Consider the following 25,181-nt stretch of genomic DNA (forward strand, 5'->3'; position numbering starts at 1 on the left):
ACTTCTTTGGGAAGGGAAAGAAAAGGTGATTCTATTGATTATTTTTGACACATTATATACCAAATTGGAATTTCAGGATTTAGTTGGTGAAACAAAATGTTCATGCATGACTCCTCTGATTGTTTAGTCCCTATATCTCATAATAAGGGTATCACAACTCATAACCTCACCCAAAAATGTTGGTTGAAAGATATTATTTGGGTTCTTTAATTCTATATAAATACTTAAGATCTACCCAATGAATAATCAATGTAGGACTAAACACGCCCGCACGGAGCCTCACATATTTTCCTCGTTTATGCCCTGACATCCTCATCGGGCTAAAGGTTCAGAATCATTCAAATCTAATCACAATCACCACGATCCGTCGTGGTCAACCTCAATAAGCCCGTGTTGTAGTGTCCATTAGTTTACATAGGCCATTGGCCGAGTCCGCTCTATACTATTAAATATCACGCCCCAAATCCGGGACATAATACGGCCATGCTACCGAAGGGTACAACCCACAATAACACGAAGCCAACAATTATATTTAACTTTCCAAATCCATCTCAAATATAATAGATAGAAATCTAAAATTCATTATCTATTAGATTACAAAGTAAACAACGGTTCAGAACATCTAAATCCAAACATAAATACCAAATCATATTTCTTAATATTTAGAAAATTATTAAGCTACAAATATATGACCAACTAAAGAATTAAAATTCTGCTACAAATCGTCGAGCTTGCTAGAGCTAACTCCAAGCATAGACCATCCTTTGTCCTTACTGACCCTATTCGTCTAGAAAGAGAAAAAATAAAAATGGAGGTATGTGAGCAACATAGCTCGATAAGTAAAAACTTATACTACCTTACCGGATCAAGTATAATTTTTTTATGCCAGTGCATCATTTAAAAAAACCAACAGTTATTGCAAAAATAAAGAATTTCATAGTGCAATATATTAAAGCAAGTCATAAAGCAAATAATGCATAAACAAATCATCCATATTTCATATACATTATTCAGAGGTTATTTTATAAATAAATTCATAAATTATTTTACTGTAATTTAGCTACATCATAGTTTAAAACATTGCTCACAAATATTCGTGCTACGGTCACTTTATATCCCTGACAGGGCTTATGCTCATAATCGACATAGATTCATGTTTCATCTATTAACTTTATACCCACTAGCGGAGCCTGTGTTTGTATAGTTCGATGCTAGCTCCAAAATTTTTCAATTTTAAGGATCCTATATAGCTATCTAAGAGCCTTTGAAATATTTATATCTTTTTTCTAAAATATATACATAGGTAGATGAAAAAAATACTAAACAACATGATCAAATTCATATTTCATAAACAAGCTATTTTCATCAAGATAAAAAATATTCATAAAATTATTTTTATAATAAAAGATGACTTTTATAACATGTATGCTGATCCATAATTTTTTAAAAAATAATATATTTACAAACAACTTTTGCATAGAAAATATGATAATTTAAAATAATGAGTGTAAGATCTACTTACCTTTTTCATCTTAAATCGTCAAACTTTGCTGGGTGAATCTCTAAACCTATTTAAGAATATTAAAAGTAAAATTATTTTCTATTCAATGACTTGAAGGAAATTAAAATAATAAGGAACAAAAATGATTAGACGGATGATGGCGCTTGGCGGTTCTTGGTGGGTCAGGCCTGGGTGACCCGAATAATGAATCATGGGGCACGAACTCAATTAGAGTCAAGGTCATTTAACAGGATTCATCATCAGTGGGTTTAAGAATATTCAACAGGGCTGGGATGGTCGGTCCGACAGGCTACCTAGGCACCAAGACGGTTTAGGACCTTCTTGCAGGGTCATTTCGAATCTAAAGAAAAGATAGATGGGATACCATAATAGGATTCATATAGGTCAGTTTAGAGGGATAAATAAGAAGGAGAGGGAGAAAGAAGAAAAAGAGAGAAACTAGAAAGAAAAAGTGGAGAGAGAAGTGGGGATTGGGGGTCGTTCCAGGGGACTTGTACAATAGCTGGAGGTGGGGGATGGTTGGCTGCAGTGGCCGGCCGATGAGAAAATCCAAGAAAAAAGCCTGAAAAATAGAGAATCAAAGCCTTGATTGTGTTAACAGAGCTAAGCGTTTCGAGGGAGAAAAGCTAATAGAGACAGGTCCTGGAGTTGGGGATCAAGTGATTCGTTCCAGGAATTGAAGGCATCAGCCACAGTCTTCATCGCATAATGCCATCCTGCCTAAATCATCCTATCATTGCATCAGCATACTGTTCGCTTTAGGAGATAATATTTTGTAGATTGCTCTCTTTAATTATTATAATTCAATTTCCTTTTTATATGTTCTTTTTTTCCTATTCTTTCCGAGGGAAGAAGAACTTAATAGGCTAATGGATTTTGCTTTACATTGATACCGTTGTGCTTCTTTAATTTCAGTGCCAATTATCTATTTATCCATCATCTACCGCTATCCTGACGTTCTCTTTGCCATCGCTATCTTTCCAATGCTATCTATCTATTTATCTTTCATATTTACTGCTATTTGAAAACTCCTTGAGATGTTCTATCTTGCTGGGTATATTTACCGAGAAGAGTTTGTTCATGTTTTTTTCATGAATCAATTGAACTACTATTATTTCTGTCTTTTGTTGTTGTTTTTGCTGGCCCATGACCTTTCAAAGCTAAATGTGTTGCTGGAAATTGGACCCGAGGGCGACCGTCGGCCGGAAGGGGAGGCTCCGCCGCCTGAGTGGTGGGTGGCAGTCCGTCGGCGGGTGGCGCCTTCCTAGAGACCTGCAGGAAGCCAGTGGCCGGGCTCTCCGGCGCCGGCCCTCCGATGCCTAAGTCAGAACAGGGGCAATATGTGGAGAAAAATGGACCGAGAGAGAGAAAGAGAGAGAGGATTCCAGTCGGAGAAAAGCCCCCTCTTTGAGTGGAGAAATACTCCTTTTATAGGGAGGGCTAGTTCACCTGTGATGTGACAGAATCTGTCGTACGATCAATCTTTTAATGCCCTATCATGAAAGTCAATGCCATCATTGCAGGAGATTAGGCCGGAGCCCAAGTCATCATGGAGCCATGCCGTCATTTATAGGCATGTGAGTTTGCCGTGAAAGGCTTGGTGTCCGTAAGTGATGGAAGCCATATGCCTTAATTGTTGAGCAAGCTGGGGGCCTGCGAGTGCCATACGCTTTGATTGTTGAGTGAAACGGGAGTCTGCACGACTCGTATTCATCGGTTGTTGGTGAAGTCAACACGTAATCTCCCGACTAAGCTGCGGGAGGACGTGGCCTCAGGACGTGGTTTGGGCGTTCTCGGGTTGGCCAGGCTAAGTATCGCTTGGTCGGTCCCCGCCCGGAGGGTCCGCTCGGCTGGCCCCTCCTCAGAGGAACATGCTCAGCCGGCTCTTGCTCGGAGAAACGCGCTCGGGCGGTTCCCGCTCGGAGGGAGGCGCTCGGCCGGCTCCCGCGCAGGGGTTTGCTTGAGCGGCTCAGCCTGCTCGGCTGGCCTCTGCTCGGCGGAACGCGCTCCTGCTCGGGGAATGCGCTCGGCCGAGGACGCGGCAACACTTCCCCCAACACTACCCCCCGACTTTCGAGCTCGAGCTACTCGGGAGTTCGAGCGCGGGAAGTAGTTTCGACCGTGTTAATTGTGGCTTAGGGGGATTTTCGAATTTCCGCGCGCTTCAAGGCGCTAATAATGGGCAGTCGCTTCGTCAGTCCCTTTTCGCTTCTCGAAGCGTCCTCGCGTCGTGGGCTCATGATGAGACAACACGATCCGACGCGACGCTCCCGTACTCGAGGTGCCGGTTCGGGTTGGATGCGGCGTCTTAATTACTAGGGTTGACACGTGTCACGATCTGGTCGGTGGGCAGCGCTCGGTCCCGCGGATCCGGGCCGTTGGAGGGGTATATATATAAGTCTTCCTCGAGTTTCTTCCTACCTCCTTTCTTTTTCTTCTTGCTTTCTTCTTAGTCCGGAGTGACCGATTTCCGGCGAACTTCCGACAGGTCCTTTTCTTCTTTTTTCTTTTTTTGTCCGGAGTCTTCTTCCTTCTTCCCCTCTTTTCTAATGGGTTCTGGTCCAAATGACGTTGCGTCCGTCATGAGCGAGGTGGAGGTCGAGATGGTCGAGGAGTGGTTCTTCCCTCTGCACGTGTTCCGTTTGGAACCCGCCGGGCTGGGGGACCGTGTCACGAATCCCCCGGTAGGCCGGATCAGAGTGTATTTGGAGGCACTCTGGGCCGGCCTACGGTTCCTGCTCCATCGGTTTGTGAACGAGCTGCTCGCGGAGTACCAGTTGGTCCCGGCGCAGCTCGCTCCAAACGCATGGAGGACCATCATCGGGTTCCTGTCGCTATGTCTGGCGTACGGGGTCCCGTCTTCTGTGAACGTCCTCCGGCGACTTTTTATGTTAAAGTTGAATGCGGGAGACGGGGAGTGGCTCTACATCGCCCTTCGGGCGGGTTGGCCACTCTTCTAGGGCGCTCCGTCGTCCATTCATGATTGGAAGAAGAAATTCTTCTTTTTGGGCTCGGAGCGGTCGTGAGGGTTCGACCCTAGGTGGAGGCCGAGCCGACTCAGGAGCGCCAATAAAATTCCCAAGCTTACCACGCGCGAGCAGGGGATCCTTGATGACGTTCGCAGCCTCGGGGACGGCATCCTCCTAAGCGGCCTCATAAGCGAGGATGCTTTGGTGAACGTAGGCCTGAGTTCGGCGCGGCCTCATGGTAAGGATAATAGTAGGAGGTTTGTTTTTTGTTTTTGTTTTTTTTTTTTTGTCCAACACATCCTGCTCGCCCTTGCAGACATCGCAAAAATGGTGACAAAGAGCGAGGTCATATACGCTCGGTTCCGCAAGAGGGCCGCCAAGCTCTCGGGGGAGCCGCTGGAGCCAAAGAAGAGGGCGAAGATCGACGCTCCCCGAGACGGCCCTCCCAAAGGCGCGAGGGGGGGTCGGAGCTCCGAGCCCGGAGGCTCGGGGAGTAAGACCTTGGCGCTGGCGTGTCCTGCGCCTATTTCACAATTATCGGGCCGGCCTGCAACCCGTCCCGGGAGCTCGGCACCTGAGCCGAGCAGCGGAGGAGCTGCGAGGCCGCCTTCTCCGGTGGCGGCGAGGCCCGGCCCCCCTGCCCCGCCAGAGGAGGAAGAACAAGGGGAGCGGACCTACACAGTCGAGTGGCGGCTGTCCGAGAGTGACTCCGCTCTCGAGAACATTGAGACGGCGCGGCAACTCTTCCGCGTCGCGATCCTCCCCGCCGATAGGGCGAAGATTCAGGCTATGAGCCTGAATCAATTTCTTGATTCGGCTCGTCTCTCGGCTGTTCGGGTAAGTTTTCCTTTAGCGTTTCCATATTCCTAGTCCTTGTCTTCGGCCTGACCCCTGTTTTGCCTGCAGCATCTTCTCGAAGTCGACACTCTGATCACTCTGGGTGCCGATTACAAGGAACGGGCTCGCCGGTGCATGCGAGCCCAAGAAGAGGCCGAGAAGAAGGCACGAGGACTAGAGCTCCAGAAGGAGGAGCTCTTGCTCAGAGTGGGCGCCGCCGAAGATGAAGCCAAGCTCCTGACGATGGGGCTTGACGAGGAGAAGGCTGCCCATTCCCTGGCCAGGTCGGAGCTGCGAGCCTCCGAGGCTCGCCTGGCCGAGGCGCGGTCCTTGCTCACCATGCGTGAGCAGGCAATAAGAGAAGCGGAGCTCAAGATCAAGGAGCTCCAGGCTCAGCTCGGAGCCCGAGAGGAGGAGGCCCAGAAGCGGGCCTCAGACGCTGTCCGGCTCTTCAAAGAGTCGGAGGAGTTCCAGGAGCTACTGGAGGAGGAAGCTGTCAACGGCCTTGTCCAAGGGTTCGACGACTTCCGCAACCAGCTGCGCCAGCTCTGCCCCGGGGGGGCTATGTTGTGGGGGGGGAGGGGGCCTTGAATTTAGTCCCACATCGGCTAGTAGCGGAAAGGTTCCGTGCCTTAAATGGGGGGTGGAAATCCTTTCCTCTCGAGGGCCCTTTTGTGGGACAAAACTGTGAGGAGGGCTCCTGGTGCGCTCGACCCCCAAAGCGGACAATACCTCGGGAGGAACGCGGTCCTCTTTCTCTGCTAGCTTAATGTGGGCTAGGCTGTTGTGTGAGGCTCCGACAGAATGCCGTCCCCGCAACAGATGGCGCGCCAGGTAGGGGCGCCTTCTCTCTCCATTGACTACCCTCCAGGACTGTGGGGGCCCGTTGGGGTAAAACCTGGCCGGAACCTTCCCGCTGGGGGGGCTATGTTGTGGGGGGGGAGGGGGCCTTGAATTTAGTCCCACATCGGCTAGTAGCGGAAAGGTTCCGTGCCTTAAATGGGGGGTGGAAATCCTTTCCTCTCGAGGGCCCTTTTGTGGGACAAAACCGTGAGGAGGGCTCCGGGTGCGCTCGACCCCCAAAGCGGACAATACCTCGGGAGGAACGCGGTCCTCTTTCTCTGCTAGCTTAATGTGGGCTAGGCTGTTGTGTGAGGCTCCGGCAGAATGCCGTCCCCGCAACAAAATGTATGGTTGTTTGCACCCAAAAGTTAATTATTATAGACCAACTAAATAAGTTATAAAAAATATGCATCGACCAAAGTTTACTAAATTATTTATATGTGACACTTGGAGTGATCAAGAGTGGCCAATTGTCGCTCATACAAGAGGTCTCATTTGTATGATTCATTGCCAAAAGGTTATTCATGGAGGTAACTAGCAACAACCATCAAAGAGGGAGTTACGAGAACAAGGAACCATAAAAAAAGTATAGTTATGGCTAGAAATAATTACTAAAACTGTACCATAAGACGAGAAAGAGGCTTTATTTAGGATCTCTCACTCTTTAGTATGGATACTTGACTATTCCAATGTTGGAAAAGGCTTCTGCTACTCTCTGTGTACTATAACGAGGGGGAGTATTTTACTTTCATGATCTCAATCTAAAGTTCTCCAACATAATGTCTCATTCAATTTTAGAGGAGACTGACCAAATTTCAAGAGGATTCAACATACTTGACTCTCATCACCGTGAAGGCCCCTTCACCTTGGAGTATATATGGAAATCTAAATTTTTTTTTTTTTTTTTTTTTTTTGCTAATGCGGATGGATCATACCTGACGGGAACGGATACACCCAATAAGGTCAAAAAATAGGATACCTCGGAGTGCCAAGGGCAACTCCCCATCACCAATCCACAAGGTACCTCCGGAGTGACAAGCTACATACGCAGCTACCCAATCCACAGCACCATTACCTTCACGGTAAATATACTTGGCCTGAAAGGCCCATCCATCCCTCGCCATAGCCCAAATGTCACGGAGCAAGGGATGGTCACTACCGCCACCCCTTGGACCTCCCTGAATCCAACTGATGACGGTGGCTGAGTCACCCTTCAGGATGATGGACCTAGCCTGTAAGACACACCGGGCATAGCGAAGGCCCGCCCAGGCTGCTCTCAGTTCCGCACTCGGAACCGAAGTGTCAAATAACTGACTGCCACCGGCAGCCACAACCCTGACAGACGGGTCCCGAATAACAAAACTCGCGCCTCCCTGCATGCCACCATCCAAAACAGACCCATCAAAGTTGACCTTGAGGAAACTCGGGGGTGGGGGCTTCCAGGTGAAAAACACCGTACGGGATACTACCGAAGCAGAATGGGAACCCCAGATGTCCCGAGCTATCAAGGTCCCTCCAACAGGGATGGTGTAACACAGCTCTGCCGCCTGAACGCGGGCACTCTCGACCACAAATCGCGGCGACATACGTCGTTCGCCGAAGGTGCGAGCATTCCTGGCCAGCCAGATCTGGTAGGCAGTGCAGCTCGCTCGAACAGCCTCCTGACGAAGCACTGGGGACTTCGAGCCCTGACGCATGGCTGTAAGAACAGGTCCCTACAGCGCCATACCACCTGTGGGACCCCTGCCAGACGCCAAGTACCCCTAGCCCATGTGCACCGAAACAGAGCATGGTCCACCGTCTCGGCCACACCACAAGCCCCACACACCAATGGGATCCTCACACCTCGACCTCCAAGTACAGCTTCGTAGGAAGACAGTCCCAGACCACCTTCCAGAGGAACAACGCTACCCTCGGGTGGAGCCCCAATCGCCAAATCCAGGCACAATCCGGGCCAGGCTCGTACTCCCGCCTAAGAATGCGGGAGAGATCGCCCATCCTGACCCTGAATCTGGTCGAGGAACACCACACACGTACATCTAGTCCGCCACTCTGTGGTAAATTCTAAATTCTTTAACAGTGGAAAAAACAATGAGAAAATTCATTAGAAATAAAATACATATAGCAGTCAAAAATTCATTCAAATTGATAGAAATACTCATACCTGGTCATTTAGACATAATGGACATAGTTGCATTAGCTTTGGTAATCAATCTGGAATTTAAATTAGCTGCACTTCCTCCCCTCCTATTAGTATTTGGCCAACTAGCTAGGAGCTTTTTAACTTCATAGTATTGATTAATTCTGGCACATTATTTGCCTAACTGGTATTATGACTAATAGTAGATTTTGGTGAATTCATGTATGGTACTAGTTAGCACCATGATAGTCATAAATTTACTTATATCATCCCTTATGGTTCGTAATTTGAACACCAAGTTGCTCCTTTGCTTCGTATACATACCGTATTGTTTATTGGATGTACATTCAAGGCTAAGAAAGTATACAAGCACGATGATTCTCACCCAAAAAGCAATTGATTCAATAATATTTTAGTTATAAAAAAGAAAAAAAAAGTACAAGCTGATCACCATCACTATAAGTAATAATCACTAATCAGTTGACATCGACGAGCATGAGAGCATCATTCTCTTGTAACATCAGATTATTATTCCAGGATATCAGGCTGTTGACGTGAGACATGCAGCAATCTATTGCTTTGGTTTCCAGCCTGCTCTCCATCTCGAACAATGAGTAGGGTTGGATTAAGCTTCCCTACTCTGAAGAGCACTATGTAAATTTTTTTAATAATGAAGTTAAAAAGTGCGGAGATAGGTTCGAACTCAAGATTTTTGCTTTGATACCATGTTAAAATTACCGTCCCAAAAATTTAAGTTGATAGGATGAAGTAGATTTATTTATATATTTTATATTTTCTTATAACAAACACAACTTTTTTTTTTTTTTTTGCTAGGATTAAAGAAGGGAGGGGAGGGGAATAAACTCCACCCATGTAGCAGTCCCCATTGGGCCCAGAGGATCAGTAGCGCTCCCAACGGACAAACCAGACAGGAGGCATCCGGTCTCTGCATTTAATCGATGCCACGTCGGGGGAGTTTACATTCCGGATTGGTGAAGCATAACATTGTCCGGTCTCTCCCACACTTATCATTGAAGATCCACACACGATACTCAAACGGACTGCCCAGAATCCTCTTGACGAAGGCTAGCTACAAGTCCTCCCCTCTCAGAAACCATGGTGCGCGAAACACCCCCAGGAGTCGGTTCTTTGTGGAGTTCGATGCGTTCGAATCTCTCGTGTTCTACATCGAAGGAGACCAAGTGCCGCCCAACGCTATCCCAATGCAGTGCCCCATCGGCAAAGATCGGTCCGGTTTTCCATCGTACGAGAGAAGATGGCCCGTTCACCACCCTCCACCTCATCGATGAGGAAGTTAAGACCTTGCATCTGCGAATAGTATCCGAGCCAGAACGATCGAAACCGATGCCGCCGGCCGAGTGCGTATCATCGAACGCAGGAAGCTCTATATGTTCACCGGTGACCGGCTTATAGACCGAGAAAGACTGAAACGATTTAGAAGGCTTTTTAAGAAGGACGAGACTGTTGCAGGAGTTGGAAGCCTTGAAGGGGGGGAAGTTGGGGAGATCCTGCAACGATGGCCTTCCCCTATCTATCGTCGCGAAACGGGTATCGAGCCAGCGTGAGGAAGAAAACAAAGGTTTCGGTTGGAGCAGAAGGTCGGGCTGTGATCCATCAAGGTGGTATCGATGAAGAAAGGTTCGCGGATCATTTGATAAATGCGTTCGGATGCATACGAAATCGGCAATGAAGAGCGTTTGCTGGTAGCCGTGAGTATCTCGGCAAGGATATGGTCAGGAAGATATCTAACAGGCGTCTTCCTCCTCCTCTCCATGATTTGAGTTCTTTGAGTAGCTATAATTCTGTTTTGATGGACGAGGATTAGAGAAGCCCTAAAAAAAAGGGACTAATTATGTAGTGCAGATGTGAATCTTGGAGAGTAATATGATTGGCGGAGGGCGCTAAATTGGTGACGACGAGATCAGAAATTCTTATAATTTCTCTTTTGCCGCAAAATCACACCATTGATTCTTCTTCTTCTTCTTCTTAATTCTTTCTTTCTTCTTCTTTTTTTTCTTTTTCTGCTGCTAAAACGAATGTATCATATAATATGGATATGAATACATCCAAAAGAGTCAAAAAATAATAAGTTCCAAAGTGCATCGGATAACCCACTCTCTTCTACTCAAAAGGTATTTCTAGAATAGTTGGCCACAAAGAAAGCTACTCTGCTCGATTGGCCTCTCGATACACATGCTTGGTCTAGAGGGCTATGATATGATAGTCTTTGAGGCATAATAAGATTTCTAGAGTCGTAAACCACTCTAAGTCTTCTTAGAAATTCCTACTCCTCCATGACTTGTTCTTTTTCAAGTACTTCTCTTGAGCCTAGGGATTTCCCATTACTCTATGCTAGATTAGTCATGAAGAGAAAGGTTAGGAAATTCCAAGATTGTCCATCCATCAAGGGTTAAGATACATGTTACAACAAGGAATCTCATCCAAAAACGGCTAGCTAAATATGTTATTTGAGTTCTTTGGCTCTACTTAAAAATGCTAGCTAAAAGATATTATTTGAGTTCCTTAGCTTTTCTTAAAAAACTAGTCGGAAGATGTTGTTTGAGTTTCTTAAGCTTCTATAAGTATCCAAAATCTACCCCATGTATAGTCGGTGTAGGATTAAATATGCATCCACATAGGTTCTCACTTAATCCTTTCATTTAAGCCTTGATGTCCTCGCCGAGCTAAAGGTCCAAATCAGTTCAAATTCAATAAAAACATCATGATCAACTAATGGTCAATTTAAAAGGACTCGTGCTGACATAGGCTATGGATCGAATCTACTTTGATATCATTTCTTATAACCCAGGATCTCACCCAAAAAGACCAATCGGAAGATGTTATTTGAGTTTCGTAATCCTCTATAAGTGCTTAATTTTACTTGTTGCATAGTTGATACGGAACTAAACACACGCTCATACAGATCCTTACAGTACGTTTATAAGTGATGGTTTTTATAATATACTACCCTTTCTTATCAAAACCTGGTCTAATGGTTCAAGAAAAACTAGCTATGCTCTCTTAACCTAGAGGCATCTCGGTATCAGTTGATGATCATGAATCAAGGAGTAGTGGAGTGTGATGCCTTTAGCATCAGACTCATCCTTGATATATTTCTATGACCACAGTTCGTCAATAAGAACAACATAATGATGGTGTCACATCAGTTATAAGGCTAAATGATGGCATTTTCTTGAGTGGGCATTACATCGAATGACTTTGTAAAGCAAGCTTCTTACCCATGAGATTTTATGTGTACACCTAATGGATAAGCTTAATTGGCTGATATCATAGATTTTCATGACATGAGCTCAAGCTTCATTCTCAAAAATATTTGATTGGATAACACTAGAATACTTCTAGCTAATAGAAGGCTAAGAATCTTTTATTACTTTTTTCTTTTAAATTATGTTTTGTTAAGGTATCAGGTGAGGCGAACTTATAAATCCTAGACTGAAGTTAGCTAACCACAAATTAAATGGACACACTTAAAGAAAAAAACCAATTATTTCATTAAATTATTTCTGATTGTCATATATTGTCAATATTTAAGCTATTATTTTCTAAGAAGAGAAATTTAAGTAAAAGAAATAAGGAACTAGGATTTTTTTTGAGGGCATGTTGTTCCATTTAGCTTGTATTTTCTAAGAGCCTGTTGAAACTCAGCCCAAATTCTTGCCTTTGGGCTACAGGAAGAAAAAAAAGATCTATGGGGATCTTTTTTTTCCACAAGATTTAAGCAAGATGAAGTTTGGTTGATACAAGGTCATGCTTAAATAGAAAGCTCAATCCATTAATTCTACAAAATTTTCAACCCAATCATATAGAAATAGCCAAACAAACCCTTAATAATCGATCCATCCTGAAATTGTAAAGTTTGGCCCAAGCCATGGCTCATTAACACCTCCAGTCCAATGGAACTCAAATTAGAAGTGTTGACCTCAGATTAACGTCACTGTAACCAGCTTGAGTGTAGAATTGAATCCAAGTCTATTGTACTAACAACTAAAGCAGTTGGCAACTATTGATTGGGATTTGTCTAATGGTGGCGATGACATGGATTATTTGGCGTGCTAGAAATTTTCAGATTTTTAACAACGAGATTGAGCTCTATCTTGAGCACGCTTCACTTTATGTTCTTCTTTGCAAATGATTGGGCCGGAGTTGCACCAGAGAAGTTCTCTGTTGGTTTAAGCCCAACTCCCTCGGCCCTTAATTTGGATGCAGTTATGGGGGCCAGTGGATTGCGTAAGTTGTCTTGGACCTCTAGGCCCACTAGGTTGTTGGGTTTTATTCAACTGTAGTTATATGTTGCAGCCCGTCCTTCCCCCCTCCCCCCACCCCCCCCTTTTCCCCCTAGCCTCTTCTACGCATACTGTAGATTTGTCATTTCACTTAGTTAACAGAGTTTACTCATTAAAAAAAAAAACACTTACTCAATGAAATTGGGGGTCACTTATTAATTAGTTATCATTTTCTAAAATTATCATCAAACTACAAGAATTCTAATTCTTTCATTTCGATATTCTAAAATTGATATTTCTCGATGATCAACAAGTCACTAACAAAATATTTATAAGTAATAAATACTAATAAGGCACCTTTTAAATAGCTGATTTTCTAGTTTGGAAGCTTTCTGATTGAGTCTTATTATAAGATCATTAATAATGGTGGCTTTCTCTGCCTATACCACAAAACAATTTGGAAGGTAATTATCTAGAGAAAATCAAAGTATTTCTATGGCTGGTTTTGAAGAACAAATTATATACAAGCAAGATCCTTGCTAAAAAAGACAGCTGGTGACTTTTGGTTGCCGTCTTTGTGGATCCAAGGTGGAATCCATCTTTCATGTATTCATTAAATACCTATTTACCCAAAGTGTTTGGAACACGATTAAGATTCACCAGTTAAAATTGAAAGGATGGCCTCCTAATCTTCACTCTCTTTGGACTATCTCGAGGAGCAAAAAGAAATTCAACTGTCGATTAGGGGAGCTTGTGATTGGCTGATTTCTGCTCCATGTAGAAAAAATAGCTCCATCTGCTTGGTCAGAAGACCTTCAATCCTTCCATTGTTGGGAACACATTTGTTCCTATGTAGTAATTGTCAAGCATAGAAAGCTCTAAAATACTCTATCATCCTTGATTCCCTCTACTACTCACTATTAGGCTCTAATGTCAGGGCCAGTGGTGTATCTTTCGCGGGAAAGAAGGATTCATCTTTTTTTGTGTGAATCTCCATTGGATTATCAGCTACTCACTTCGAGATCTATGACGACAAATGAATGATGAAGATCAGAGCATTTTGAGAGCTGTGCAAGTGATGATCCAATGATTATTTCACAAGAAGGAAGGTGAATCCTTTTTTCACGCAAAAGAAACAACCCTATCCCCTAATGCTAGTGCCTAACATTTTTTCTAACCCCTTTTTTTTGTATATAATTGAATATCCTTCTTTACTTTAATAAATTGGGGAAGTGCCTTACTTTCTCCATTAACACTTAAAAAAAGTAAAATAATAATAAGACATTTCTCACCAAACAGGTCACCTTTTTTTGTCAAAAAAAAGAGAAAAGCTACTAGTTATTTTTGGCAATGTAACCCTGAGCATCGTCATGTGGTTTTTACTTTTCTACCTCATGTGAAGTCCAACTATGGTAACCTCAATATGGCTGCAGAAGTAAAGCTCCTTGCCTTTGTTTTTCTCAACACACTAAACATGATCCCCCCTTCCCACGTCTCCTTGAAAGCAAATAGATGCTGCTTGCAAGTCTTTCACTTATCCAAAACAAGGTCTCGCTTGTAGAGGCGAGAGAATCACAAGATCCCAAACCCATCAAAAGCTTGAGAGTTGTGATTCCACCCAAATGACTTCAGAAGGATATGTCACTACCGTTGCAGTGAAGCTAGACATGTCGCTTGGCCTTTCTTCCACTGTACCAGTCACGAACGCCATCTCTCTCCTTTGGCCTGCCATTTTTGTGCTGAAAATATTTATACGAGACAAATGTTCCCTTTTGTTGGTGGTCAGGTGGAAACAAAAGAAACCTTCTAGTTTTCTTTGGGCGGCAGGTTCAGTAGTTCGGATAATGGCGGGCGGCCGGCCAGGACTGGGTCGGCCGGAAAAAGAGTTGGTCAAACCAAGCTTTGCACCCTCTAAAGCACGCATTAGGCAAAGCTTTTGGGGCTTTTGAAGCCCACTACAGTCGGTATCACAGGGTGGAGGGTTGTCCCCCAGGAGCCACCGCCCTTTCTATCTACGTCCGTATGCATCACTGCTGACATTGGCATAGGTGTCCAGTTTAGCTGGTAACCATTACCAGCTGGCTAGAGCACTTCAAGCTTTTGGGAGCTACAAATGCCATATGATCATCATATAAACAGCCTCTTAAGATACATGATAAGTGGTGGTCAACAAGCTTCCCTACCTTTGATGAATTGGTAGAAATATGAATCTGATGAAGCTTTTTTTTTTTTTTTTGGTGAAAGATGAAGCATAATTTAGATGTTCTATCTTCTAAACAATGAAGATGGTTAACATAGGAAGTTCTCACCGGAATCAGGGCATCAAGCCTAAATAAAAAAAGATGAGTATACATGCACTACACTTCTTAAACTAGGTTATTAAGTTGCTCAGCAATCTCTGTTTGCAAAAGAGTTTTCTTTACAATTTTCAAAACTGAATTACTTTTTAGCAAGAAAATCTGCTCCCTGTCTTGCATGTCAACAAATAAGATCAAAAGTCACGAGCTAAAACTTTCTCTACATTTTATAATGCCTACTTTAGAGTTTACAAGCCTCCAATGACTTCTCCAAAAGATACCATCCAGCTCAATGGAGGAACGAGAGGTCTTTGTCAACAATGGGATGAACATGTGTCATCAGCTGTCGTTGAGACTGCAGCTTTTTCCTTTAAGTTCCGTCACACGTCGAGCACTACAGTGCACATTCATAGACTTATCAAATAAGACATCTGATAGATCTCCCTCCACTGGGAAAGGTTCCAAAACAAGACTCTATTTTCCTAAGAAAACAAAACTACATATATGTTGACAGGCTAAGCCCCCCATTGGCTATTTCAGAGCATTCGGTAGCAGGTCCTTTCGTGCCTTAGTCTCTAACTGTTACATAGATAAGATCTATATATCATGATCATAAGATCTCTAAGAGGCTAAGTGCATTATGAGGTTTCAACTTGTTAAGTTGTATCGTGTCTATAAAATTACTCTTTTACAAGAAATTAGTATATAAGCGCAAACCTGGCGATGAATGTAAATGTGATATGTAAATCAAAACATTTAAAAACGCTAAAGGCGCACTGGCTATAGCCCTCCTAGTTCTAAAGAAGGTCTAGATTCTAAAATTGGGAGGGATTATACCCTATAGTTGAATGCACTAAAAGGATTTGTCTTTTAGTCTAAATTTAACAAAAATCTTAAGCTTATCTTCAGCACTTGACTCTAAATCTTCGGTACAATTTGTCTACCTCGCAAATGAAAGAATAAAAGGATGTTGTAAGTCTAAAAGCGGCCCACAAGAAGTGATCGATCAACATGAAAAACATGTCTCAAAGGTTCCTTTAAACATTGGACTTCATGACACGGAAACCTCACACCAACCCACTAACCCTCAATGAGCAAAAACATCCATTGTTTCTTCTGGTCAAAAAGCCCTATATGTTCAATTATCCAGGTAAGGAATTCATTTAAAAGTTTTTTTTTAATTACAGCAAAACATAATTATTATTGTCTGCTCAACCTAACTTTGGAATGGATTTATTAGAAAAAAATATTAATTACGATAACAAAAAAATAATATTATTCTTTTGCTATAATCATTTTTCATGAATTTTTAAACTATCGTTTTATTGGAAAACGTAAGCAACGGGAGAGCTTGCTCCCACGCCTCAAACATCCCGAAGGAAGCGCAGGTGGCGAATTATTGATTTAGGTGGCGCAGACCGTGACATCAGCTCGATTCCTGTAGATTTCCACCGGATCCACGAGGTCGGTGGACACGCGACGTGCAGCGATTGGTCCGACAAACGGGGATGGATCACAATCAGTATTACGTGAAACGACCGTCAGCTGTACAGATGGCAGGCCACGCGCCCCCCCACCCTTCGGCCTTCCACGAGATTGGACGGCTGAGATCGAACAAAGCCGCAGCTTTCTTGCGGACGGAAGGCTGTGCACGGAAATCAGAGTTCACCCTAAAATCATCGATTTATTGCTCAAATCCTTCCACGTGGGTCGCGGATAAGTCAGAATCACCCTCACGGGCTCACGGAGGAGGATTAATCTGGTCGAACACGAATCTTAGAGGCACCTTACCGACGATATCTAGCAAGCAACGTACGTACTATTTCATCAGTTATAATCCAAATGCGAAATTTCCACTAAGTGCAGAATGGATGCAACTTCCAGCTTTCAAGATATTGACAGCATTTAACCTTGAGTGATAATTGATGAAAGTCAGCAATTTAGCATTTCTTGGTAGGAGACAAAGTCAACAAATTAAATACTATATTGTTGAATAATCAAAATGTTCCTGATATATGTATTTGGTCATAAGGTAATCAGTCACAAAGAAAAGATGTTTTGGTGATTATTTTAATTAAAAAAATATTTTTTGACAAAATTTTACAACATACCATTTCATTGCAGACATGATGTAAGATATTTTAGAATTCAGTCTTTTTTAAGATGTTGCATGATCCAAAGAAGAAAATAGTTACGACTAGATAAGGACTAGATCACTATAATTTTTACTTCTCACCTCATCTTCTATGATAACAAGGACATGTAAGCCAAAGAATATTGTACCAGGTGCCAATATGACTCATGCTGCATACAATGCAAGTAGCACCAGCCTTCTCCAATATTCAATCATAAGACAGCCTGATACGAGTGTCATCTTTTTTTTTTTTTTGGAGCAAAATTATTCGAGGAAAACAGCATGGAAGCAAATATGGAAAAATCCCCAAAAAAAGCAGGGCATGACAAGTGTCATACATCCACGCGCAAAAGCAAGCATAGAAATGTGCCAATGGACCCCTGCATGGGAGGCATAAACTTTTCTGTAACAACGTGTCAACAGGCTTCGATCCACGGGCCACCTTCTCTCTCTTTCTTCATTTTATTATTCTATTGTCAAGTTAAATTATTTACTAGTTTATTCTTCTTATTTATTATTTTTGAATATTAAAAATATTTAATTATTAATTTATCAATTATATTTGTGCATCTAGGCTAACAAATATTACTATGCAAATTGTCTAGGCAAAAAAATAAAGAAGCAATGTCCCATCAAAATTTGGAAATGTCTCGAAACAAAGAGGACACTATAAGATTGTACACTACAATGACATTTTTTTTTCTATGCACAATAGCATTTATTAATTGACCCTGGATGCGTATGAGAAAGATACAGGACCTAATTAGTTGTATGTTTTTATGTGCGATACTACCATTCTCTTCTACTCTTTGATGACCTCAAATGATAAAATATCAAGCGCAATCATTTAGCGAAAAACCCTTTGCCTCTTTCACCTATCTAAGAAACTATTGCATATCGCATATCACGTGAGCATGACACTTACGTGCGTCCTTATCCTGTTTTTTCTAATAATTGGTACGACTTATATTTTCTCATTGTCTAAGAGTACTTTTAATATGTGAAACAAATAACCATTATTAGCCATTAATCCACAGCGCTGCTTCCACAGCCGCATAATACACTGAACTTTGGAGAGCAAATTAAAATAGAAAACGTATGGCAATTCGCCAGCATGAACACAAAGAAAAAAACGTGAAAAGATCTGCGTTTCATGCATTCACAAAAGGATACACAACTAATGTTTCTCTTTTATTCTTTCTCTCTCTTCATATTTTCTCCTTCAGCTCCCGTCTCTCTCTCTCTCTCTCTCTCTCTCTCTCTCTCTCTCTGTCTCTCTATTTTCTATACATGTACTCACTCACATCCAATAGTTCGGGAATAGGAAATTCAAACATGTTGCTGCAATAGCTATCCTTCTCATCCTCGGCGCTGCTATTCACATACGTTGTTGAAGAGTTCAATTGGGTCGGGCTTGATGCTGGTGTCGATAGAACAGAAGTTAGGTTACAATTCGGGTTGCTGATCATCGCCGGAAAGTTGGAGTTTTCGGAGATCAGTTGGGGAATGGATGGATCCGGATCGTCATACATAACACTTGTAGTAGGCACACAATTCTCAGAAAAGTTAGCCTGAGTGACAATTTCTTGCCACAGATTTCTTTGAGCCTCTGGTTGGAAATGCTCCTCATTGGCTTGCATAAGCTGGGTTTCATCAAGGAATTGAGCAGCAGAAGTGGTGCAAGGAGGGAACTCTTGTTGAATTGGGGTTTGGAGCTGGTGGGCTGGGAAGGATGGGTATGGGTCTTGGACTTGGGGATTGGGGAGCTGTGGCCCTTGGAAGTTTTGGGCAAGAAGGTTGGAGTTTTGGCATTGAGATGATAGGAGATTGGTAGCCAGTCTTATGAGCTCTGAGTTGACGAGGGGTTCGAGCCCGAGCAATCTGGATAAATCGAGTTGGTTTGGGTCGTACAAGGATGGGTTGAGAAGCGAAGAGAGGTCGAGGATATCGAGGCGGGGGCTGTGAGTTACGGGATCAATTCCCATTCTAAGAAGCCTTTTTCTGATGTGGGTGTTCCAGTAGTTCTTGATCTCGTTGTCCGTTCTTCCTGGCAAGCGAGCAGCAATCGCCGACCACCTGAAGCTCATAACAGTAGAGACCATGTTAATTCAGAACATCCAAAACTATGAAGACACAGGAACAATTAAACAATTAAGAGCTTTGGACCAGTTTGCTTGCCGAATTTTTTTTCTGAAAAGCAATTTTTCTAAGAGTCATCATAAGTAGACAGAATATACTGAAAGCTTCAAGCGAGAAAAACTCACTTGTTCCCCAGTATACTATGTAATTGAATAATTGTCTCTTCCTCTTCAAATGAGAACCTTCCTCTTTTGATATCAGGCCTTAAGTAGTTCGTCCACCGGAGCCGGCAACTCTTCCCACACCTCGCGAGCCCTATGAATCAAAACACTTCAAATGAGTTCTACCTCGCAAGACCCTTGAGTTAATCCATCCACAATTCAAAAACAACACTTCAAGCTCACAGATAACCATGAGTGCAACTCAGGACCATAAGCTAACAAAAAAAAGAGTCGCTCACCAGCATTCTTTGGGAGGGTTCTCCAGCTACCTTGCCCGTGCTTTTGGATGTAGTCGATAAGCTTTTGATCCTCTTCCGGCGTCCACGGCCCCCTTTTCAGTCCATTCTGATCGCAGCAAGGTGCTCGTCCCATGGCGGCGATAACCAAAAAGTCGTTTTGCCAGGGGAATCGACTTCCCTTTTGGAATCCCTGGTGTTTGGAGGAGATGATTGGCTAAAGGATGAGAAGAAGAGCTCAGAAGCTTTGTTTTGGGGTCCAACAGCAATGGGGGCCGGCTTTGAATGGGAGATGGCAGTGTACGAATGGTTTATATAGAAGGAGGGAGGAAGGCAGTAGAAAGTCAACAGGATTCGGTGCCGGCCTTTGCTTATCACCAAGGCGACGTGTCTCCCTCGCGAATGGTGTCTTTAATCTCTCTCGGTGGCTAAACTTCTTGAGGGCCTGGAAGGAGCGGAGGGGAGTCCAACAAGCTACATCATTACAGGAATCAACGGCCGTGATTGGCTGCGTCTACGGCCACGTTGGTGCCCGCGGCGTAGGCAATAATTCGCATCGTCCCTCTTTTTATCCATTACCTGGCGTTAACTTGGTGGTGCCACGTAGCTCTCATGACGCTATGGACGTCGACACATGGGTGGGGAGCTTTTCACGCTCACGTTGTTCTTGCGTGGTTCATCGGCTGTGTGAGTGCTCACATGGTTGATGTTTGTAGTGACGCAGGGTGACATAAGGCGCACCACAATGGCAAACGTGAAAGATGTTTTTGTGTGTGTGTGTTCTTTTTCTGGAGAGAATGGAAGATTGGATTTGGAAATATTTTTCAATTTATTGTTGATTTTTTTTGTAGGATCGATTACTTGTTGCCTTAACTTGTAATTAGGTCACATCTACGTAGACTAATTTGATCATTGCATGCAAATGCGGTCCCAACGTACAACGTCCGTACATATAGCATTCTTACCGAGTATAGAATCAATTCTACAGTTCAAATAGTAGTGCGAATAGAAATATTAAATCTAGCCTTAGTGGATTAATCATATTTGACTTAGTCAAATCAGAAAAAAAAAGGGTAGATATAGATGGCGTTATTTATTCTCTTTTTTTTCCCTTCGAGAGAAATTGTTTAATTTGGATGAACTATTACTGTTGGATCCTGACGTTTTTAGGTATTTCATCTTATATAGTATTAATCAATGTCTTTACACCTTTGAGAGGCAAGTAGATAGCTAAGTTTCATATCTTGATTTCCTATTTAAACAAAGAAGGTTAATTATCCATGATAATGCAAGACTATACAAGTGGATTGCATGGAGAATCCCTTGTTTTAAAGTATACAGCCCTGCTTTATTTATCAGCTCAATGCACTCTAATATTGTCCATGCAGTTGCTTCTCTTTGCTACACTGCAATTGGTATTTATGTTTGTTTGAAATATAATAGAATTGATCATATCCTATAAATCTATGCAATGTATTCCCCACAAAATAGAACATTTGGTAGAAAGCTTCCATTAGTGTCAAAATGCTTTTGGACGGGAATGAGATTTTGTATAACTTAAGCACACATACATCATTCTTACATCCTTTCATGAATGGCAAAAGAGATAATCATACATGTAGAAGGACAATTCTCTATTATGGACATCAGTCATGTCTGTTAAGAAAAAACCATCGTCTTTGGTGGACCACTAGCTACATCTTGAGATAGGTCATAGCTTTCGAAATATGAGCATCTGTGGAATCCAGAAGGCCACTAAACTTGTGGTGTTTTTCCATTGATCAAGACATTCAACATACTGGTACGAATTGTTCGCCAAACAAGTGCTATTATCCCTTTGGCAAACATTTTGCTCTATTCAAATCATGCATATGGTCATTGTACATCTGATTCAACGATTTTGTTTCCTAGCTACAAATAAATTATGGCCACAACTGCTTTCTTTTTAATGATGTGCTAGTGGAAAAATCGTAACTCTTATCATATACAATGCAGTAGCATCGCCGTTTTCAATGCTATCAGCAATATACAAGAGGTTGCCTTCAAAGAAAAACTATTCTCTATATTGCTTAGTCATCGTGTGACTTCAACCGGTAGACTAATATATCACAAGATATTTCCCACAAAGAAAAAAGAGATGATTTTCCTAAATTTGTTTTCATGAAAGCTCCAAGATTTCTAGCACATCTATACTAAGGTTTTTAATCTGAAAAAATTATTATCTTAATGATAGTGAGGGATGGAGTGGCCTTACAGCTTAAGCATATATTTAGAGAAGCAAACAGAGCTACGAATTGAGTGGTTGTCTACGTAGCCAGCCATTTCGGAGGCATCATGTGGGCTAATTTTCTAATTTTATTAAAAAAATATTTTATATAATAAACATGACGGTTTCATGAGGGAGGCTTTCTAATGCAGTGACGAGGCCGCCACGTGGGCACATGTCACCCTAAGAATCTTGCACTGTTTAATGTGGGGTCCGCAGTACGGATCCCGCTCCTTGCCAGGCCACTATTGTGACGCGTGCCCCTTTGCCTGGTATTCGACAACAAGGCCCCTACTTTTTTGACCGAGCCACTCTTTGGGGACCATCAACTCCCAAAAGCATCCAATAATATTATTGTCTTATTATCCAATGATTTATTTATAGCGAATTATAAGCTATAAGAGGAGAGGACGAGCATGTAGTCTCAAAGGTGTAGAAAAGATAGTGTGCATGATGCCTCATCTACTCCAACAACAATTTGGTTGGCCAAATATTATATTCATTCGTTCTCTTGCAAACTATTAATTACTTTAACCCCCCAGCAGGAAATATTATATTACATTGTAAACGTAACTAAGATAGTCAGATCATTGGAAAAGGGTCTTTAGCTAGATTTGGTTATGTTCCTGTCACCCATATTCCCTTTAGCTTACCCCCCTAGGAAGAGACAAAGTAAAGCATCTGTTTGGAATTCATAACATGTTGTCAAGTTGATGGTCTAATAGATACGGAAGTAAAACGCCGGTTTTTCCATGAACAGAGAGCAGACTTTCATGCCCAAGCATCGTAGGTAACTTGGGGAGGTCCCCTTATTCTCAAAAAAAACTTGGGGATGCCACCTTGATGAAAATTTGGTAAATGGGAATGCAAGGTGAAAGCAGCTGTTCTATCCAAACTTGGGCGGCATTGAAAATGACATGGCATGACTTTAAATTGTCTACTGCGTCGTAGAAATGTTTAGGAAGTTTCTTATAAGATTTATGCTGCATTAATGCACCGTCGTGGTGACAAGATACCCATTTCAGAAGACTTGGCCTTGGATAGCAACCAATTTTGATATAGGATATTTTTTTTTCTAAGCACCTTTTTATGCTATCTAAAAAATTATTGCTAGATTAGTATTGGAACGAGTTCAAAACAAGTTGTGGCGAAATCAAATTAGGCTACTCACCAATGCTAGGCATGTAAAAGTTGTGGTCAATGCGAACAAGCATTATTAAACCTCATTCAAAGCATAAGAAAATTCAAAACCAACCAGAAATTGGAGCCCACTTATTTATTTCTTTAGCCAATAAATAAGCTTAGGACCCATTTGGTTGGGGATAATCTGATATGAAAAAATAAATCCCATATTACATAACCATTTTTAGTATGAAAAGTAGATGGAAGGGATGGTAAAATAAATGGTGGATCCTATATCTATTCTTACGAGAGAGAAGATAAAATAAATACCACCAAGGTCGTGGTATTTATTTTCCCATGCCTAATTACTTAGTGGAAGTAATATGAAATTATCATTTTTTGATGAAAATACCCCTATTTATATTTTATGAATAGTGTAGTAATTAAATTATATAATAGATATTAATTATTAATAAATAATTAACAAGTATTCATTAAATTATCAATAAATATAAGATAGGATTTATTAATAATTAATATATTTATTTATGCACCAAAATATGCTAAAATTTATTTATAGTAAAAATATATTCTCTAATAAAAATATGCATAATTAATTTAAAAATATTTATTAACTTATGTAAATATATTTCGATATTCGAAATAGCTAATATTAACAACATTTATGCAAGTGAGCCGTAAATAGCCAACAAATGTATTAAGAAAAAAAAATGTTATTACTTGAATTATTTATTTAAGAGTATTATTGTTAAAAATTTGGTAATATTCTCATATAAGACTACCTCCAACCAAGTATAGTGACCTTTTCCCGATACAAACTTTTTGAATTTTTTTTCACCAATCAAATATGGTAAGTTTTATTTTCTCCCACAACTATTTTTTAAATAAATGATTCCTAGGAATACATATACCCCGTCCAAACAAACCCTTACAATGTGCGTGGTAAAGAGTTGCGACATAACGTGGCCTCGATTCACTTCTTACGTACGTACAAGTCGAGCCCCGGCTTCAAGTGGTCATACGACGAGTTGGTAATAGAAACAAGATTGGAAAGCACCTACCCAATGGTAATTAGCAACATGTCAGGTGCACCTCTTTTTCAACTCCTAAGCATATGCTTTTGTTTTTATGAGTTTAATACATTAGCAAATGATCAGAAAGTTTCAGGAGATTTGCTGTCTTGTTTTGGTAACAATGCTGCAAGTTTTATTTCAAAGGAAAAAACCAATGAACGGTGTAAGTTAACAGCAAGGTTATACTACAAAGGAGGCAGAGACGCATGGTTTACGGCCATACATAGTTTAGTACATGGCAAAGGCCTTGAGGTCTCAAGTTCTGGTGCCCTTTTCATCCCACAAGCACTCCATTAGTTTAATGCACCGTACTCATCCGCGGTTGCCTCTGTGTCCGGTGCCATGGAATCAAACCACTTTTGGACCAGCTTCCAAGTTCAAGGCACCACAACACTGATATTTTTCTTTGTTATAAAAAAAAAGCCCGTGTCGCATGCCCGCTTTAGGCAATTGCATGGCGCCACCTTAGCCTTACGTGTCATTTCGCTTGCCCAACAAAGTGTCACACGTCTGCAAGTTGACTCCATATATAGAGTAGTTAATAACAAGCGTAATAGCTAGCATGATGTGACCCGTTTTCTGAGTTTTATTATTGTTTTAGTGAAGCTTGTCAACTTGGTACTTGAATATGTTATGCTAACACTCGACGCTTTTTCAGATTTTGTGACGGTATGCAGATCTATTTTTCTCTTCGGACACGCGAAAGTCGATCCTAATCAACTCGACCATGAATAATGGACTTTTGAAAGGGCTTACATGAAGGTCTAGTCTCGCTTTCGCTAATTTGTCAGTGCAATGAATACCTTCACGCGTAGAAATGGCGAGCAAAGAGCTGTTAGATTTCACCAAGATGATATGATCTAGTAGAAAGGAGAATTCTGACCTTGCTTCTACCAATAATCCTCACATCTCACCCATCTTCCACGTTGCGGACTGACCTAGCAAACTAATCCATATGGAAGGAGACTAAGGAAAAAAATATATGATCTTCTGGTGAGAAAACTCGGATTAGATTAATGAGTTTGAGATTGCCATGCATGGTGTCTTGGAGACAACTCGTATTTTTTGTCAGCTCACCTAAATAGGTTGGAAGCTCTTACATCTCATTTTCAGTAGGGCAACTCCCTGGCGACATTCTGGGGGTTTTCTAGTTCTT

The 25,181-nt window shown here is 42.0% G+C and overlaps 1 protein-coding gene across 1 annotated transcript; it reads right to left on the reverse strand.

Annotated features, from left to right (window-relative positions):
- Window positions 1-18,137: 18,137 nt before the first annotated feature.
- On the reverse strand, window positions 18,138-19,831 carry LOC103711165 (transcription factor MYB41). Its single transcript, XM_008797215.6, has 3 exons — window positions 19,547-19,831; window positions 19,272-19,401; window positions 18,138-19,083 (listed from the first exon to the last, which is right to left on the reverse strand). The coding sequence occupies exons 1-3, from the start codon at window positions 19,677-19,679 to the stop codon at window positions 18,285-18,287; spliced, it is 1,062 nt and encodes a 353-aa protein (XP_008795437.2). The 5' UTR covers window positions 19,680-19,831; the 3' UTR covers window positions 18,138-18,284.
- Between the last annotated feature and the right edge of the window lie 5,350 nt (window positions 19,832-25,181).

Source organism: Phoenix dactylifera, chromosome 1 (assembly GCF_051530095.1).
Source record: "Phoenix dactylifera cultivar Ajwa chromosome 1, Ajwa_hap1_PhDact_Kaust_v1.1, whole genome shotgun sequence".
Taxonomy (NCBI): Eukaryota; Viridiplantae; Streptophyta; class Magnoliopsida; order Arecales; family Arecaceae; genus Phoenix; species Phoenix dactylifera.

Bases quoted from the DNA above. Each gene is read 5' to 3' on its own strand.
- LOC103711165 (XM_008797215.6), bottom strand. From the start codon at position 19,679: ATGGGACGAGCACCTTGCTGCGATCAGAATGGACTGAAAAGGGGGCCG. The intron at 19,402-19,546 runs GTGAGCGACTCT...TTTGATTCATAG, and splicing joins AACCCTCCCAAAGAATGCTG to GGCTCGCGAGGTGTGGGAAG. The intron at 19,084-19,271 runs GTGAGTTTTTCT...TATGAGCTTCAG, and splicing joins CATAGTATACTGGGGAACAA to GTGGTCGGCGATTGCTGCTC.